The 21006-nt window shown below is 38.4% G+C and overlaps 2 protein-coding genes across 6 annotated transcripts in view; one reads left to right on the top strand and one right to left on the bottom strand.

The window, feature by feature from the left end:
• Positions 1-21006, top strand: part of LOC125252666 (serine/threonine-protein kinase pim-2-like) — a 681247-nt gene that overhangs the window by 344303 nt on the left and 315938 nt on the right. The gene's annotated exons all lie outside the window — the stretch shown is intronic.
• Positions 1-21006, bottom strand: part of ppp3ca (protein phosphatase 3, catalytic subunit, alpha isozyme) — a 63479-nt gene that overhangs the window by 20439 nt on the left and 22034 nt on the right. For all 5 annotated transcript variants that reach the window (XM_048166138.1, XM_048166139.1, XM_048166135.1 and 2 more), the window contains exons 2-4: positions 18912-19112; positions 5331-5455; positions 2014-2125 (exon numbers count right to left, since the gene is read on the bottom strand). In XM_048166138.1, coding sequence (XP_048022095.1) covers positions 2014-2125; positions 5331-5455; positions 18912-19112 — 438 coding nt within the window. The remainder of the gene's footprint in view (positions 1-2013; positions 2126-5330; positions 5456-18911; positions 19113-21006) is intronic.

Here is a 21006-nt window from a genome sequence, read left to right as displayed (position 1 = left end):
TAACCACATTTAACAGTACATTAGCAACATGCTAACGAAACATTTAGAAAGACAATTTACAAATATCACTAAAAATATAATGTTATCATGGATCATGTCAGTTGTTATTGGTCCATCTGCCATTTTTCGCTATTGTCCTTGCTTGCTTACCTAGTCTGATGATTCAGCTGTGCACATCCAGACGTTAATACTGCCTGCCCTTGTCTAATGCCTCGATCATGAGCTGGCATATGCAAATATTAGGGGCCTCCACCCCAACTGTTACGTAACGGTCGGTGTTATGTTGAGATTCGCCTGTTCTTCGGAGGTCTTTTAAACAAATGAGATTTATATAAGAAGGAGGAAACAATGGAGTTTGAGACTCACTGTATGTCATTTCCATGTACTGAACTCTTGTTATTTAACTATGCCAAGATAAATTCAATTTTCAATTCGATGGCACCTTTAATATATATCTGAATGTGTTAGTCTGAAAGAAGATAGTCACATACACTTAGTATGGCTTGAGGGTGAGAAAATCGTGTGATAATTTTCAGCTTTGGGTGAACTAACCCTTTAACATTAAAGTATATTTACATAGCTCTTTCATTTCAAAAGAACAATTATTGTTTTCCACAATATGCCCCCTAAGGCTAAACAAATGCAAGTCATTTTGAGAAAGAAATCAGAAGAGGTAACATTTTTTTTTTCAGTTCCTTGCTAAAAACAACCTACTATTTGTAGTAAACAACAGCTATTTTGTTATAACAGCACTTATCATGTTTTTCACTGGCCTCATTAGATTCCTACTGGGACCGAACTTTAACATTCAGCCCCATGTGTCTCAGTGCGTCACAAACACTCACACACAAGATAAACAGTGTCTCCAGAAGGAGAAGTTTTTTCTCTCATTGTGTCGACGCGTGTCCTATTCTCATTATGTCTCAATACGCCACCTCTCAAAAGCATTTGTAACCATGCCGACAGGTCAGTGGAGTAGACACAGAAAGAGTTTGCCGTCAACTCCGCACCTCTCCCTCCCACCTCACCTGTCTCTGTGCTTCGCCGCTCGGTATCATGGGAAGGCTCCATTCTGAAGCATTACCTCATACTCCACATCCCACCCCCTCCCAACTGCTCTACATTATAAACCTCATTCACCTTAAATGGAAAGATTTGTCCTTTCAGGAACAATAGACATGGTAGGAAATTGAGGGCTGTGCTCGGTTATTCTGATTTATTTATTATGAAATATGGGGATATGGAACTCATACCCCTTTTAAACTTGAACTATGAATTACAAATGAGATAAAATGCTAACACTTTACAATAAGGTCTCATTTGTTAACATTAGCTAATGCATTAACTAACATGAACAATATGTTTTATTTTTACAGCATATATTAACTTTTGTTACTGTTACATAATAAAAATGTTCATGTTAATTCACAACCATGTCAGTTTACATAAGCTAATGTTAATTGATAACATTTTTGATCCTAAATATGTATTAGTAAGTGCTGAGATTATCATGATCTAAGATTAATTAATACTATAGTAATACTACATTAGTTAACATGAACTAACTTTTGTTAACACAAGAAACCTTATTGTAAAGTGTTACCTATAAAACATAAACAATAAAATTATTCTATTAATCATTTTAATATTCTAAATTAGTAAATATATATCATATTAAATATATACCGGAAAAGGGATTTTCAGTGAAATATAGGAAAATAAATCGCCTTTTAAACCATTATTCTGAACTATGAATTACAAATCAGATCTGATTTGTAATTCATAGTTCAGAATAATATATATATATATATATATATATATATATATAAACACATTTTAGAAAGAAGTCTTTTATGCTCACCAAGGTTGCATTTATCTGATCAAAGTAAAGAAATACTGAAATATGTTTACAATGTAAAATAACTCATTTTTATGCCATAAGAAAATCATTTTTTTGCCATTACAAATGAAATAACCAGCAAATTAAAACAAGCACAAAAGGGGAATACTCACATTCTTGTTTGAAGGTGAAATATTCTGTCAAATGTCTACATTCATGATTTCCTCTCAGTAAAAATAGCGTCTTTGGGTAGAGGATTTTCAGTGACCAGAGGTACAGAACACACTACAGAGAAAGAGAGAGAAAAAGAGCTGAAACATATGACCACATCTACCATCATCATGCTAATGCAGGCCAGCACAAGGTCGGTGTAGTGTTAATGATATACTTCCAATTACATTACATATGTTATCACATCTACTGTCAGCCCTCATCACCTTCACTGGCTGCCTGAGGCCCAAACCATACATGGGTTTCCTCCTCCTCCTTCACTGCTAATACACACACTGTTAAGCACAACCAGGCTGGCTAACTCTGATCTCACGTATTTATGCTTTAACAAACAGAAGAAGAATTCTACACCAAAAACATTGGGAGCTGAGTGATTTAACTGAGCAGTCGGTGTTGAGATGTGTTCGCAGAGCTAATCATGGCCTGCAGTCAAAGATGGCAGAAACTGGACATGTCAAAGAACGTGAATGTCAGAGCACAGCGCTCACGGATGACTGATTCCTCCTCTCTGTTTGAAGCTGGAGGATGATTCCCTGACGTGTGTGACAGAATTGGCAAATCAAAGGAACACTCTAAAGTTACAAGATAACTTGGATGAGATTATCAGTTGTCTGCTTGGTCAAAAGAAACTGCAGGTTATGTTTTCATGTGAGTTCCAAAACCTACCGACTGCTTTGAAAATGGAACGTACATTTTTTTGGGGGAAATTTTAAGATGTGAATGAATGCAGGGAGGAAAATTCATTTTTGAGCTGCAGACACTTGCTATTTGTATGTTTATTTTATTTTATATTTTATTTATCATATTTTTGTCACATGGTGCAAGCAATTACAGTGGTGTCTTGCAATTTGGCATGCTAGAATCCATCGAAAAGCTTATTAAAGGGGTCATGAAGGGTCATATGTTGATGTTTTGACATATAAGAGGTCATTGTACTATAAAAATATCAAGTTTCAGAACTCAAAACTTCCTCATTGGTCAAAAAACAAAAAGCTTTTATTAAAGGTCCCGTTTTTCGTGTTTTTTTGAAGCTTTGATTGTGTTTATTGTGTGCAATATAACGTGTTCATGTTTCGCGTGTAAAAAAACACAGTATTTTTCACATAATTTACTTATCTGTATACCGCTGTTTCCACTGTCATAAAAACGGGCTGATGACTTCCTTGTTCTATGAAGTCCCTCCTTCAGAAATACGTAACGAGTTCTGATTGTGCCAGCGGTTCCTGTGTTGTGATTCGACAGCAGTTTAGCGAACCTTGCCCGGAAAGGTCACGCCTCTTACCATAACGTGGAGATGCACGCGCTCAGTGTTATTGTAAACATGTCTTTAATTTTACTCTATCAATTTGAGCCGGAATCAGACCCGGTGATTGGACTGCGGGATGAAAATAACAGCGTTTCGACGACATGGCGACAAACACACTCTACAAACGCAACTCTTGTGTATTCCTGTGGGCAGAGGTTAGTCAAAAAACTGTTTTAGTGACATCATTAAAGAAGGAAGTAGAGGGATGTAGTCCAAACTGGCCGTTCGATGTAGGCGACTTCTGTTAAATAAAATATCTCACTTGGCATTGAACTTTGAGCTTTGAAATTTTACAGATTTTATTTATACTCTAACAACAACATTACACACTAACTAAAGTTTGAAACATGGGATCACGAAGAACGGGACCTTTAAAACCAAGCTCCGAAAATGGCTTGCTTTGTTTGGATTTTGTCACATTATGACGTAATAATGTGGCTCTGCAGAAGAAAATCAATGCCTATTTCTACATAATTGCCTCTTTAGCCCCACTCACTGATTCTCACATCATGTAGTAATTATTTAGAGATGCAAACACAGGATTACTCCAGCAACAAAATGATAGAGATGCCTCTGAGGATTACAAGACATTTTGCAGTGAAAAGTTGTGGGAAAACGCAGACTTTGCATTGCCATCTTTGTGAATCTATCATTACAAAACTTGGATGAACTTTATTTTTAACGAAGTTCCAGATTGTGTCAGTAAGACACTTTATTGATCAAAGAAGTTACCATGTATATTATTATTTTTATTATTTAGAAATGTTTCATATCCCGTTTATATATTTTTAATAGTATTTAGCTAAGTATTTACTGAATTAATATTTAGAGGGGACCTATTATTGACCTTTTACAAGTCTCTGGTCTCTAATATAAGTCCCCAGAATGTGTCTGTGAAGTTTCAGCTCAAAATACCCCACAGATCATTTATTATAGCTTAGTCAAATTTGCCCCTTTGGGTGTGAGCAAAAACACACCATTTTTGTGTGTCCCTTTAAATGCAAATGAGCTGCTGCTCCCGGCCCACTTTCTAGAAGAGGGCGGAGCTTTAACAGATCATGCTTCGGTTGCTCAACAACAACAAAGCTGGAGAATCTCACGCAGCCAAAATGACGATTGTTAGCAACGGTGTTCAGCCTTACATTGTTCAAACCGGAGTCGGACACTGATGGAAAGACTCAGGGAGGACTTACAACGTTTAGATTGCAACTGGATGTTTCTGAACTAGTTGCTGTGGAGTTGATTCAACTCATCGACTAGCATGTGGCGTCATGTTAATCTTTTGTACAAATCCAGCGTTGAATTGACCCACGTTGGTGAAACAGTCCAGCGTAAAATAATCGCATGGTGACAACACTCTACTACAACAACTCTTCCTCTTCTCTAAAGCAGCCCAACATGGCCTCGCCCCTTTTGTTGCATGTTCCCAGGGGCGGGGTTTATGTAAATTTTGGGGTTTGTGATGTCACCAACCCAGGAAGAAGCTTGTTGTAGTCCTTAAAAAGTGATTTCTGTAAATGAAAATATCTCCCTTTGCAGTGAACTTTTGAGCGTTGTAACTCTGCAGATGTTTAAACAGCAACATTACACACTAACTTAAGCTAAAAAAATGAAATCATAATCAAGGACCCCTTTAAATATTTATTTTATTAATATTTATAAATGTTTGTTTGCAGTATTAATATTTCTTACAACATTTAACCTCTGCAGGTTTTCGTAGAATTAGTTTATTAAATGTTTTTACTAATTCAATGCTTTCAGCTGGTGCAGTTTCTCGTTTTAACACCATTTCACCATATTTTAAAAAATTCTGCAGATTTTTCTTCAAAATCACTATTGAAATGCAGATTCAAACTAGACCTGGAAATTAATCCAAATGAACCAATTATTTCGATCAACGTGATTACAGATCCACGCTGAAACCATGAATAGATGGATGCATACTCTTCTCACCTCGATACTGAAGTAACCCCGGTCCACATAGTCGCCCAGGAAGAGGTATCGTGTCGTGGCTGGAGAGCCGCCCACCTCAAACAGCTTCATCAGGTCGAAAAACTGCCCATGGATGTCACCGCACACTGCATAAAGGAAGAGAAGGCAGTAGAGAAAGAGAAAGAGAGGAGAAAATATTGACTTGCCGAGATGGATGCAAACAGGCGCAACAGTTTGTTCAATATACAGGATATACAAATGTTAATCCATGCCATAGCTACTAAAATCATCATACTATAACCTCAGCTCTGTGTTGGGCGTAATCCCTTAATGTCAACTCGAACTATAATGAACTGATCAAATTGACAGGAAGCACAATCACAGCTGTGCACACCTGGGGGCGTGAACCACCTAAGAGCCTATATCCAACAAAGCTGGCCTGAAGATCTATGTTGTTCCTTTAGCAACATAATTCTCTCTCTCTGAGGGAGAGGGAGAGAAATGCAAACTCTTGTTGCCATGGAGACATGAATTTGATGAGAATAAAGAATGAAATAAATGAGGAGTTTGCGTTGGCATGGAGATTCTGCCTAAGCGTTTGCCCCAGAGGCCTCTCAGCCTGTAGTGTGTGTGGGTGTGGCCACGGACAGAGAGGGAAACACACACATTTAAAACCCTCTTAGCTCTTGCATCACATATGAATACCTAGATATGAAGCCCACATCACTGCATGTCATGTAAAGATAGAGGGTCGTGAAATTATAAGCAAGAGTGTTTGTTCTGAGTTTGTGAGGAAGGAATTTCAGCCAGACTCCGGCGCTTGAGGAATCTGATTTTACAGCAAAAGTCCAGATTGTGTGATATGACCTAGTGTAAGTGCGTCACCATACTTGAGACCTGTGAGAAACTGTGGAGAATCTCGCTTCCTGTTTCTCCCACTTAAAACACCATGACATCGCTCGACAAGCAGTTTTATTTCCTCGTTAATGTACAATTCTGTTCAAGTCTCTTATGCTCATCAAACTTCATTTAATCAAAAGTACAGTAAAAATGGTAATATTGTAAGATTTTACAATATTAGACTATTTTCTATTTTCATTTTTTATACATGTAATTCATTTTTATGATGGCAAAGCTGAATTTTCAGTGTCACACGATCCTTCAGAAATCATTCTAATAAACTGTAGTACTTTTTTTTGCAAGATTGTTTGATGAATAGAAAGTTCAAAAGAGCAGCATTTATTTGAAATAGAAATCTTTTGTAACATTTATTTACTATTTAATGCATAACTGCTGAATAAAAGTATTCATTTCTTTAAAAGAAAAACACCAAACTTTTGAACAAAAGTGTATGTCCTATTGAAACAGGAAGGCAATACATAAAAACAGGGATGTGCAAAACAACCTACAATATTTTCAAAATCGACTAGTAAATGGATTGCTTATGGAAGCTTGTTTCCACCATGAAAAAAAAAAATAAGGTAATTGCGATTTTTTCTTGCAATTGTGAGTTTATATCTCACAATACTGACTTTTTTCTAAGAATTGCGAGTTATAAAGTCAGAATTGTGTGATATAATGTCACAATTGCGAGTTATAAAGTCAGAATTGTGAGTTATAAAGTCACAATTGCGAGTTAATATCTCACATTTCTTTTTTTTTCTTAGAACTGTGAGATGTAAACTCACAACTGTAATTTATAGTCAGAATTGTGAGTTATAAAGTCAGAATTGTAAGATATAAAGTCAGAATTGCGAGTTATAGTCAGAATTGTGTGATATAATGTCACAATTGCGAGTTATAAAGTCAGAATTGTGAGTTATAAAGTCAGAATTGTAAGATATAAACTCGCAATTCTGACTTTATAAGACACAATTGTGAGTTTATATCTCACAATTGTGGGAAAGTCAGAATTGAGACTATATCTCACAATTCTGACTTTATAACATGCAATTCTGACTATAACTTACAATTGTGAGTTTACATCTCACAGTTCTAAGAAAAAAAAAAAGAAATGTGAGATATTAACTTGCAATTGCGAGAAAAAAAGTCAGAATTGTGAAATAAAATGTCGCAAATGACCCTTTCGACAGGAGTTTGATTGACAGGCGATCTAACCAAACATAACTCAGAATCCGCCGGTATGTCGGACAAAGCAGTCGGGGGAGTAAGTAGATTAACTTCGGTGATCTTGAAAAATGGTGTGTACTGTATCTTTCCAAGGTTGAAACAACATTCCTTCTGATGTGTATTCATGTTTATTTTAAGCTATAAATTAACTAGTAGGAAGAGATGATCGGTTCACGAGCCGCTTGAACTGAGGCATTACATGTCAGGACACATTATAGCCACAAAACATTATTATTTATTGTTTAAAATTCTTTAAAAGTTACAAAATTTGAAATTTAAGACTTCTTTTTTTCATATCAAAAGTAACCTGCTCTGTCTTGTCTGTCGACACATTGTCAGTATCCTCTTTGCTCCGCGTTGTATTTTTCACTGCGGGAGAACATGATGTGTGGTGAGAGATCGGCATGGCTTGTCGGACATAGCAATGGTAACTAAAGGGGGTGGGTCTTTGTGAACGGTCAATTACCAGACCCCATTTGAACCTGCTCCTTATGGGCTGTTTAGACATATTCAAAAGAGCTAAAGAAAGTACAAAGGGGAAATCTCATTCTAGTGACAATTTGATTGGACAAAATATATGAAGTGCAGGATGAGTAATATTTTTGACTTGCTTTCCCAGAAGAAAGACACTTTTAGCATGAGAAAAGAGAAATTGCAGTCATCTTTTCTTCTCTATCCTGACTTATATCCAAGTGAAATGGCTTCTCAAATGAGAGAAAAATCAGTGCAACGTGACTTTGTCCATGAGGAATTGATTGGATTGTTATCGTTTGCTAATTGCTGCGATCTCATGTGAGTGAAAGATTGCTGGAAGCAAGGGAAAATTAATGATTTTGATTAAAAATGACAAGGACACTTGAATTTTTAACAAACAATGATGTGCATGGATAATAAACATTGCAATATTCCATTAAAAAATAAGTCAATTTGGATTTGATCTGCTAAAAGTGAAATTTGTCATCATTTAGGAGCACACTAGCATACAGATAGCCACAAAGCTCACAGATAAAGTTTAATTTTCATTTCATGGGTATTTTAATCAACTTTACAGGCCTTAAAGGGTTAGTTCACCTAAAAATGAAATTTCTGTCATTAATTACTCACCCTCATGTCGTTCCACACCTTTAAGACCTTCGTTCATCTTCGGAACACAAATTAAGATATTTTTGATGAAATCGAGAGTTTTTTTTTTTTCCCATTAGAAAGCAACAAAATTACCACATTCATAACATTAAGGTTGACCCACTGTAGTCACATGTAGACTATTTTAACGATATTTTTACAAATTTCCTGGACCTTGAATGACGGTAATTACATTGCTTTCAATGGGAGATAAAAAAAAAAACTCTTGAATTTCATCAAAAATATCTTAATTTGTGTTCCGAAGATGAACCAAGGTCCTACAGGTATGAAACGACACGAGGGTGAGTAATTAATGACATTAATTTTTGGGTGAACTAACCCTTTAACAAGCATTCATGTTTCAAGCTTAACAAATATATCATGTTGGCCTCCTTTTCTTATAATGCTAAATCAATACAGTGACACAAGCATTCTGTCAGGCTCTACCCAAACAGCTCCTTCACTTCCAGATCAATGCCCAAATCAATAGATCCATTCTCAAAACAACCATTTATTTAGCCTTAAACGTCTCGGGGGAAGCGGCTTAAATTAAGATTCCTCATGTCAAATGAATTAGTGGACTTATCTGTTCTAAATCATACAGCAGCCGCAAGCAGTCCACCGAGTCTGACATACATGCAAAATGGGCCATTAACATGAACCATTAACGCACATTATAGACCAAAAGCCCTAGAAGTAATCAAGCACTGCAGCGTAGTCAGGAAAAACGAAAGCCTCTAGAGGAAATGATGTCGAGAATGGCTAAAGGGACCATTTTCTGGAAGGCCGGGGCCACAAGGGCAGCAGTTAGCGCTGTTTCTCTCACTTTTTTTCTGCAGGAGCTGGATTGATGAATGACAGCGAGGTGACAAGTTGAACTCTCTCGCTTATCTGCACACGCTCGCTCCTCCACAAAATGGTAAAGAGATTCTTCCGCCCCTTGTATTCAGCTGTTCCCGCACCAGCTTTCTCTTGCTGTGCTTTTTCCCTTCTCTCACCCTGCCTCCTCTACTGCACCCAAAGCATCGATAAAAACAAGATGCATTGTGGGAAATGGTGCACGACACCATTTGATTTTGCCTCAAATGAGATGTTACGAATCCAGTCATTAAAAACTAGATTCATGTTGGTTTAACTTAAAAAAGTAAGTTACCTGGTTGCCTTAAAATTTTGAGTTCATTGAAATTAAAAATTTGAGTCAATACTACGAAGGCGATTGATTTAATATATTATGTTATCTGAACCACATTAATTAAGTTGATTTGACAAAAAAAAAAAAAAAAATGTACAGTGTGGGTGCCTGGTTTACTCCTGACGACTTCAAATCTGGCAGAGCTGTGCCGCGGTCTGAAATTCCTGTAGTTAAAGTCTTTGTAGATATGGATAGGTTTATATAATCCAAAAACGGGGGGTGGGTGGGAAATGCAGATATGCCCAGTCACGTTGCAGCATCAGAGCTGCATAATGCATGGGCAAGTCAGATGCGCCCAGGCTGTGTTAGTAAATGGCGTTTACTGTATATAAATGAGCGGATCCTGCATATTGAGACATTACATTATGCATGAAGAGGTATATGAATTGTGCATGAAAATGATCTCGGGTCCTGGTGTTAAGTGCTTCTGTTTAAACAAAACGGCTGGTTCGCCGAGCAGATTTTAACTGTGCTTGAGGAGAAACAGGTATCAAATGTGCAATTAACATGCTTGTTCACATTCCCGGGTCACATGCCGCCCGAGCGCACGAGGAGAAGAATGTGGATGGAATCCGATGTGTGTCACGGTGACTCTGTCATGATCTCCCATGGACATCACTGAATGCCGTTTCTTTCTGTCCTCCTTTACTCCTGATATCTGATCGGTCCAACAGATCACACCTCTCTCTTCTGTCTGTTCATCTCCTCTTCTCTCCTCTCATGCTTTCATTCATGTTCATTTTCTTTCTACTTTTCTCTCATCTCCTTTCATCTGCTTTTCTTCTCTCCTCTCTCATATGTTCCCATCTGTTCATTTCCCCTCCTCTTTTTTTACATTTTTCCTCTCATTTCTTCATCTCTTCTCCTCCTCACATCTGCTCCTCTTCTGTAATCTGCTTATCGCCTCTCCTTTCCTCTCCTCTCATATCATCATCTTATTGATTTATCTCCTCTGTTCTCTCCTCTTTTGTCATCTATTCACCTCCTCTCCTCTGTTCATCTCCTTTTTCTCCTCATCTGCTCCTTCTATCTCATCTGTTCCTCTTGTCATCTATTCACCTCCTCTGTTCTTCTTCCTCTTCTCTCACTGTTTATCTTCCCTTTTTCTCCTCTTCATCTGCTTTTTTCCTCCTCACATCTTCTCCTCTTCTATAATCTGCTTATCTCCTCTCCTTTCCTTTCCTCTCTCATATCATCATCTCATTGATTCATCTCCTCTGTTCCCTCCTCTTTTGTCATCTATTCACCTCCTCTCCTCTGTTCATCTCCTTTTTCTCCTCTCATCTGCTCCTTCTATCTCATCTGTTCATATCCTTTCCTCCCTTTATTTGTTTGACTCCTCTTTCTTCTTCTCTCCTCACTCATATCCAATCTGTTCACCTCCTCTCCTCTGTTCTTCTTCCTCTTCTCTCACTGTTCATCTCCCCTTTTTCTCCTCTTCATCTGCTTTTTTCCTCCTCACATCTTTTCCTCTTTTATAATCTGCTTATCTCCTCTCATTTCCTCTCCTCTCATATCATAATCTTATTGATTTATCTCCTCTGTTCTTTCCTCTTTTGTCATCTATTCACCTCCTCTCCTCTGTTCTTCTCCCCCTTTTCTCCTCTCATCTGCTCCTTCTATCTCATCTGTTCCTCTTTTGTCATCTATTCACCTCCTCTCCTCTGTTCTGCTTCCTCTTCTCACTGTTCATCTCCTCTTTTTCTCCTCTTCATCTGCTTTTTTCCTCCTCACATCTTCTCCTCTTCTATAATCTGCTTATCTCCTCTCCTCTCCTCTCCTCTCATATCATCATCTCATTGATTCACTCTCCTCTGTTGATCTCCTTTTTCTCCTCTCATCTGCTCCTTCTATCTCATCTGTTCCTCTTTTGTCATCTATTCACCTCCTCTCCTCTGATCTTCTCCCCCTTTTCTCCTCTCATCTGCTCCTTCTATCTCATCTGTTCCTCTTTTGTCATCTATTCACCTCCTCTCCTCACTGTTCATCTCCCCTTTTCTCCTCTCATCTGCTCCTTCTATCTCATCTGTTCCTCTTTTGTCATCTATTCACCTCCTCTCCTCACTGTTCATCTCCCCTTTTCTCCTCTCATCTGCTCCTTCTATCTCATCTATATCCTTTCCTCCCTTCATTTGTTTGACTCCTCTCATCTTTCTTCTTCTCTCCTGACTCATATCCTCCCATCTGTTAATTTCCCCTCCCCTTTTTTCCATTTCTCTTCTCATTTCTTCATCTCTTTTTCTCTTTCCTCTTTCTTTCTGCTCTTCTCCTCCTCACATCTGCTCCTCTTCAGTAATATGCTTATCTATCATCATCTCACTGATTTATCTTCTCTGTGCTCTCCTCTTTTGTTATCTATTCACCTCCTCTCCTGTTCTTCTTCCTCCTCTCTCACTGTTCATATCCTCTTTTTCTCCTCTTCATCTGCTCTTCTCCTCTCCTTTCCTCTCCTCTCATATCATCATCTCATTGATTCATCTCCTCTGTTCTCTCCTCATTTGTCATCTATTCACCTCCTCTCCTCACTGTTCATCTCCCCCTTTCTCCTCTTATCTGCTCCTTCTATAACATCTGTTCATCTCCTTTCTTCCCTTCATTTGTTTGACTTCTCTCATCTTTCTTCTTCTCTCCTCACTCATATCCTCCCATCTGTTAATTTCCCCTCCTCTTTTTCCATTTCTCCTCTCATTCCATCTCTATTCTTCTCTCCTCCTCATCTGCTTGTCTCCTCCATAATAATCTGCTTATCTCCTCTCCTTTCCTCTCCTCTTTCATATCATCTCATTGATTTATCTCCTCTGTTTTCTCCTCCTTTGTCATCTATTCACCTCCTCTCCTCACTGTTCATCTCCCCTTTTCTCCTCTCATCTGCTCCTTCTATCTCATCTGTTCATCTCCTTTCCTCCCTTCATTTGTTTGACTTCTCTCATCTTTCTTCTTCTCTCCTCACTCATATCCTCCCATCTGTTCATTTCCCCTCTTCTCTTTTCCATTTCTCTTCTCATTTCTTCATTTTTCTCTCTCCTCCTCATCTGCTCTTCTCCTCCTCACATCTGCTCCTCTTCAGTAATCTGCTTATCTATCATCATCTCACTGATTTATCTTCTCTGTGCTCTCCTCTTTTGTTACCTATTCACTTCTTCTCCTCTGTTCTTCTTCCTCTTCTCTCACTGTTCTTCTCCCCTTTTTCTCCTCTTCATCTGCTCTTCTCCTCCTCACATCTCCTCTCCTTTCCTCTCCTCTCATATCGCCATCTCATTGATTAATCTCCTGTTCTCTCCTCCTTTGTCATCTATTCACTTCCTTTCCTCTGTTCTTCTTCCTCTCCTCTCACTGTTCTTCTCCCTTTTCTCCACTCATCTGCTCCTTCTATCTCATCTTTTCATCTCCTTTCCTCCCTTCATTTGTTCGACTCCTCTCAACTTTCTTCGCTCATGTGCTCCAATCTGTTCACTTCCATTCCTCTTTTCTCTCCATCTCTCCTCTCATTTCTTCATCTCTTTTCCTCTCTCCTCTTCATCTGCTTTTTTCCTCCTCACATCTTCTCCTCTTCTATAATCTGCTTATCTCCTCTCCTTTCCTTTCCTCTCATATCATCATCTCATTGATTCATCTCCTCTGTTCTCTCCTCTTTTGTCATCTATTAATCCTGTTCTTTCTTCTCTCCTCTCCTCTGTTCATCTCCCCATTTTCTCCTCTCATCTGCTCCTTCTATCACATCTGTTCATCTCCTTTCCTCCCTTCATTTGTTTGACTCCTCTCATCTTTCTTCTTCTCTCCTTGCTCATATCCTCCCATCTGTTAATTTCCCTTCCTCTTTTCTCTCCCTCTCTCCCCTCATTTCTTCATCTCATTTTCTCTCCTCCTCTACTGTAATCTGCTTATCTCATTTCCCTTCCTTCTCCCCTCTCAAATCATCATCTCATACGTTCATCTCCTTCCTCTCCCTTCTTTTCGTTTTGTAACCCATCCTTTCCTCTCCTGGAGATGAACAGGATCACATCTATTCATCCCCCCTCCTTTCACCTCTCCTCCACTTACCTCTATTCATCTCCTCTACTTTGTTCCTCTCTCTCCTCACACTGTTCATGTCCTCTTTTCTCCTTTCATCTGCTCCTTGTGTCTCATCTGTTCATCTCCATTCCTCCTTTCATTTGTTTGATTCCTCTCATCATTCTCCTTTCATCCACTCCTATTTCTCCTCTCTCATATCCTCTCATCTGTTCATTTCCTCTACTCTTTTATCTCCTTCTGTCATTTCTTCATCTCCTGTTTATTGTATCTGCCTTTTCTCCTCTCCTCTGTTCATCTTATTCTCCCATCTGTTTCTCCTCTCCGCATATCTGTTCACCTCAGATCCTTTCCTCTTGTCCTCATCTTTTCACTGTAAAAAAATATTTTCATGATTTGTTGTCGCAACATTTTTTCTTGTGTCAAATCAACTTAAATAATTAACGTGATTCGGAGAACATAATATTTAGAGTTTCTGTTGATTAAATCAATCGCCTTCATTGTATTAACTCAAATGTTTAATTTCAGTGAACTCAAAATTTTAAGGCAACCAGGAAACTTACTTTTTTAAGTTAAACCAACAATTCTTTCATACAGTGCCTATTCACTCTCATCTTCTCCTCTTATACTCCCATCTGTCCATTTACTCTCCTCTTTTCTCTCAATTTCTCATTGTATCTCTTCTTTCTTCTTTAATTTTCTTCCCATCCTTCCATCTGTTAATTCCCTTCTCCACTCCTAATTGCCTCTCAACTGTTCTTCTCCTCCTTCCCTCTCTCCTCTCATTTGCTCCTCTCCAGTCATCTGCCTATCTCCTCTCCCTTCCATCATATCATGTTCATCTCCTTTTTCTCCCTCCTTCCATTAACCTCTCCCAGAATTTCTTTGATGTATCCTGTCCCCTCTCATCTGTTCATCTCCTCCCTTTCTCATACACTCTCTTTAGGTTTCTCTTTTCACCTCCTCTCACCTCTTATTCTCCCATCTATTTATCTCCCCTCTGCTCATCTGTTCATCTCATCCACCTCATTTATTCATCTCCTCTCCTTTCTCATTTTCTCACATCTAAGCAGCCCCTCTCCTCTCTTCGTTTCCTCTCCTCTTTCCCCTAATCTGCTACTCCTATTCTCCCACCTGTTCAACTCCTCCTTTCTCTCATCTTCATCTCCTTTCCTCTCTCCTCTCCTCTGTTGATCTCTTCTTCACCTCACCTCACTTCATTCTTCATCCTTTCTTCTCCCTTCTCAAATCATCATCTCACATGTTCATCTCTTTTTCTCTCCACTACTTTCAACTTTTCACCTCCTCTCCTGGACAGGAACAATTCATCTTCTCCCCTCTCATCTTTTGATATCTCTCTTTTGCTGTCACCCACTCTCCATCTCCTCTCCTCTCTCTCGCTCATCTGCTCCTGTTATTCTCCTATCTGTTCATCTCCTATTTCTCCCCACCTCTCTTCTCGTCTGTTCTTCTCTTCTCTCATCTGCTCCTCTTATTCTCCCATATGTTCATCTCCTCTTCTCTTTCCTCCACTTTTCTCATCTTTTTATCTTCTATTCATATCCTCTCCTCTCCTCTTCTCCTCATCCTCTCCTCTCCATTATGTAAGCTGGACTTAATGAGCGAGCAGCAAGCAGCACAAATCATTCTCAGCATAAATGAATGGGCCTGAACCACCGCTCTCTCTTTCTCTCTCTGTGTGTGTGTGTGTGTGTGTATCTGTGTGATTGTGTAAGCAGTCTTGATTAACAATAGCATGAGGTGATGGCCACACAGCTGGGTGAAGGTAGTGACAAACAGCAGCAGATATGTCTTTGTTTGCCATTATGTTGCATCACAAAGGAAGCGGATCCATTGACAATGATGGGTCCTCGTGTACACTGTGCCTCCTGCATATTTCATATCCCTTTGATATTAATAATAGACAATCGGCAGGCATAAACTTCACTTGGCCTAATTTTGGCTGATCTGGGCAAATATTCTGAGCTCAGGGACAGACATCACACAACCAAGCACACACACACACACACACACACACACACACACACACACACACACACACACACACACACACACACAGTAAACTGTAAATGGTGATAATTGTAAGTATCTCTCTTCATGTGTGGCAGTGACTGTGCAGTGCTGAGTGTGGAGGGGGGAGATGCTTATTCTCACATCACCCACTGCAGGCACACAGGGTGCAAGCAGAACTGGATGATGGGAAGAGATTTAGAGAGAGAGAGAGAGAGAAAGAGAATATTGAGCTGTTAGATGCAGATGACTCAGAGGTGTAGGTGTGTTCTGCAGCAGAGAACCACTCTCTCTCTCTCTTTATCTCTCCCTCTCTCTCGCTCTGTAGGTCGCTCTGATCAACTGATGGATTTTAACAGCTGCACTGTACCAGACAAATCTAAGTGCACCGTGGAATTGAACTCTTCCTGTGAGACTGCGACTGAACCGGAGTGAACTCAAATGCTTTGTGCCTTTAAACACAGCAGTGAGCGACTCCTGATGCACCGAAGCTTGTGACCGTGTGACTTTTTCAGCTGCCAAAAACAGCCTTTGGTGCAGTGATTTTAACACAAGTTGTTTCAATTTTGCAGCCCTCCCACATTGTAAAACAATAACTTTTTTATATAATCAGTAATTCAAGATATATTCTTCGAAACAAAACATTAGAAACATGTTGCTTCTCAAGTAGGCTAAATGTATCTTTTTTTTTTTAAGGTATTTTATATCCTTACACTAGAAAACAAAACAAAAATACTAGGGGTGTAACAATATATCATGTCACAATATAAAAATGCAACTATATTGTATCATGGATAGTGACAATATTGTGCATAGTTCACCCAAAAGGAAAATTACTGTGTGAGAAAAAAATTAAGTTTACAGAGTTTTACTGTCAGTACTACATTAAACTACTAATATATATATATATGAAGACTTCAGATGCAAAAGCCTCTAAGTGCCGTCTGAAATTTTCTTCTAAAACGAGCATTTTTATCGTTCTACATGCTCGCGCAACAGCGCTTCAGACTCTACGTTCAGACTGTTTCAAAGTAATTCTCAATCAATGAAAAGCGCAGATTTATGCCAAGCGATTGCTAATGAATTCAAGTTGATGAATTATTACAAAGTCTACTTTATGGCCTTTATATAAAATGTTTTAGACGATTGTAAGAATCTGAAGGATCAGCCTGCAATAGTACAGACATTTCAAAATAAGAGTACCAGTGTATTTCGGACTTGTTTATAATTAAAAGTCACACGCTAAGTTTTTTCTTTTTCTTTTGGGCATTATTGGTATTTTGGTTACACAATAAATTGTATTTAATTTGATTTCCATTTAATTCATAGTAAATTATTGTAGTCTCCCCCACAGGAAGAAAAGACTAAGAACATTTGACACATATATTATTCATTTTATAAATTTTACCAGTCAAATCTGTGTCCCATTCACAGAGAGAGACATTATATGACAGCAAGGAGAACATAGGAAAAGGTGAGCCATTTAAATGCTGTAATTTTGCATAATTTACAATGCATAATAATGCATAATATTAGTATGTAATTAAGTGTAATATGCTATGTAATTAAAATTAATTTCAATAAATAAAAATACTGTTACATTATTTGTTTGTCACATGTAGTAGAGCATTTTTGTGCCGTGGGTAATAGGAGGACTTTTCGCCCGGCTATCACCGCAAGTATATTTCAAACCTGTGGGAAGCACTGTATATATATATATTTTACATATAATGTAAAAAATGTCTTATGTTACCAGTAAAAAGTGGCCAATATTATTCTAAATATCAAGTCAGTGACTGAGTGAAACATTTTCATCTAAATTAAATCTGTGTTTTAGCATTAGAATCATGAATATTTTTATTGTCCTGTGCATTGGGTTACCAGCACCAAGTCCAAGACTATTCATTTCCACTCCCAATGTAATACCAAATTTAGCATTTTAAACAACAGTACATTTTTGTTATCCTTTTACCATATGTCTTGGAGTATCGCAATAATATCGTATCGTGAGTTCAGTATCGTGATATGTATCGAATCGTGACATGAGGGTATCGTTACACCCCTAAAAAATACTGATTAAGAAAATGTCTTTTTGCTGTGCAAATAGCAACGTCATTACAAATTAAATAAACAACAACAACAACAACAACAAAAGGCATGAAAACAGCATTAAAAATACTGCAATTTTGCCAGTGTGAAAGAGATGTACCATTTGGGAGAGCAGAATCACATTACAAAGAAAAATTAATCAAGCTATGTCCATTATCTCTGCGTATTTTTATTTATTTATTTATTTTTTTGGTGCAGTTACACAAGGACCTGTTTCTTTCAGGAGTAAGCGGCTCATACGCGAATGAGACAGCGGAAATCACGGCCAGCTGGTGTGCTGACACACTCCTGCAGATGGACGCGGGTATCAAGTACTCAACTCTATTGATTATCCAAAGACACTGATAAAAGCGAAAAAGCGCTTCACATTAAGAGACGCGCTGCTCAGACGAGCCATTGAATAGATAAAGACATGCTTCATGTGGTACGTACAGTACCCTAGTTTTATATTAAAACTCCTTTTCCTCTATTCTCATTTCATGGTTGATGTGATGACAGCTAAGGAGGGAATTAAAATACCTGAGAAATGCACACATGTACACATTCGCAAGTTTAAAAGAGCTCAAACTTTAAAGTGACAGCTACCTTCACAGGTAAACTTCATACGGAAACATCTCGAGTGCTTGTTTCGCTCGTTCATTCTTTGAACTGCCAGTTGGGTGCTTTGGAGTTTATTTTTGTATTTGAGGTCAGGATTGTGCATTCTCTCTCAAACTCTCGCTGTCTCGCTGCTCTTTAGTCCTGTTTGCTGACGGTATCAAAGCAGATTGTCACTGATATACAGTTAACACATGCAGACGGCGTCAGATAACAAACTGCATTATGTACACACACAGATGCTAATGTACAGACGCTCTTTATCGACTAATGTCTGAAAATATATCACCCTTCTGCACACATAGTCACTTAAATACAAGTCAAATTAAACTATCCTCTTTAGCACTTTGTAAATATTTCCCTTCATATTGTACGTGAGGTGAATCTGCCAAAAAAGAAATAGGAAGTACCCGTGACAGGTGCCTCTATGTCCAGCATGGTCTTCTCCTGGCGTAAGATAGAGGCTCCTTCATTTATGATTCGGAGGGCCACGGTTTCTTCCACTCTGCCTTCTTTAGTGAGGTGGGCTTTCAGTAGATCCACCCTTGGTTTCCCCTCACAGTCAAACACCTCCTTCATGGTGAGGCGGTGACTCAGGGGGAAGGGAACGGCTGAAGGGAGCACAAAACAAAAAAAGAATACATCAGAACTTGACATTTGCACAAAAGCATAACTGAATGGTCAATTTCAACTTTTTACTGAGGATATATTTTGTAACTAACAACATCTGGCTATAATTGAAATACTTTCTGAGACCGCACTAACTGTTTATAGAATGCAGGTTTGTTAAATCAAAATGGCTGCCCAAAACATCAGTGGTGTGCTAAACTACATTATTCTTATTTTTGAAATAAGTCTCTTATGCTCATCAAGGATGCAGTAAAAGAAAAACATTTTTCATAATAAAATATTTAATAATGAATATCATAATACATTTTCAAATGTAATTTAAAATACCTCACAGATCATTTATTATAGCTTGTCAAATTCGTCCGTTTGGGTGTGAGCAAAAACACGTCGTTTTTGTGTGTCCTTTTAAATACTAATGAGCTGCTGCTCCCGGATGCTTTCCAGAAGAGGGCGGAGCCTTAACAGCTCGCGGTTTGGTTGCTCAATAACAACAAAGCTGGAGAATCTCACGCAGCCAAAATAACGATTGTCAGTAAAGTCCTTTGCACACTGAGTTCGAAATTCGCATGCAAAATTTTTGCACGTTAAAAAATAAATTCAACCTCATGTTATGTCAATCACGTTTGCACACTGCCTCCGAAACTTTCGTCCGTCAAAAAATATTCAGATCAGGTTCGATTTTCTGCGTTTTTCGCATCCGTGGCACGCATTTTGAGAGACGTTTTGACAACTTTCGTCCGTCAAAAAAATATTCAGATCAGGTTCGATTTTCTGCGTTTTTCGCATCCGTGGCACGCATTTTGAGAGACGTTTTGACAATTCAGAGCCACCGTACGCGAACGCAAAAATCCAGAATGCCATCTCACAAGTTGATCCATGTTGCCTACAGCACAAAACAGCAGCACTGAATGACAAACAACGTGAGGAATACAAAGACAGATTGTGGCAGTAGCAAAGCATCAAACTGAGCCACTGACATCCTGAAGTAAACTTTGAAATGCTTGGGATAACCACGCAACTCCTTGATGAGGTGAAACTCTTCTTTCTCTCTATGCAATCGCGAAATTGGATGGACCCAATATTTCCTCTTTTTAAGGAGAGAGAGGACAACTAAATCGTTCTCACTGCTTGAAGACTTCATTTTGTATTGTTTTGCGTTTTTTTTTCGCAACTCATTCATTAATACGCATCGGACTCAGTGTGCAAGGTCTCTGCGCGTGACGAATTTTTAGGATTACGAATACGAAAAAACACATGCGAAAATTTCGGACTCAGTGTGCAAAGGCCTTAACGGTGTTCAGCCTTACATTGTTCAAACCGGAGTCGGACACTGATGGAGAGACTCAGGAAGATGTTACAACTTTTAGAATGAAACTGGACGTTTCTGAACGGTTAGTGGATAAATTGATGTAGTTGATGTGGAGTTGATTCAACTCAGTGACTAGCATGTGCCGTCATGTTAATCTGTTGTGAAAATCAAGCTCATTGTAGTCCCTACCAGCCGTTTGCTGTAGTCCTTAAAAAGTGATTTCTGTAAAAGAAAATATCTCCCTTTGCATTGAACTTTGAGCATCGTAACTTTGCAGATGTTGTTTATGCTCAAACAGCAACATTACACACTAACTAAAGTTAAAATAGTGAAATCATAATCGACCACCCCTTTAAAGATTTAGTGATTTTGTTCTGTGTTTTTTTCTATATAGTTTTCATTAATTTTACATCAGGTTAAACAAAATTAAAATGAGAAAACGCAAACTAGCTGAAACAAAATATATATAAAAAATATTTTAGTTAATGTATATGTTATTTCAAGTAACGAAAACGTTTATGGTTTTAATGAACTATAATGACCCTGGTCTTCAGTGTCACATGATC

Source organism: Megalobrama amblycephala, linkage group LG18, assembly GCF_018812025.1.
Source record: "Megalobrama amblycephala isolate DHTTF-2021 linkage group LG18, ASM1881202v1, whole genome shotgun sequence".
In the NCBI taxonomy this organism is placed as follows: Eukaryota; Metazoa; Chordata; class Actinopteri; order Cypriniformes; family Xenocyprididae; genus Megalobrama; species Megalobrama amblycephala.
Note: the sequence above shows the minus strand (reverse complement) of the source record. Positions and strands in the feature narration are given on the sequence as shown.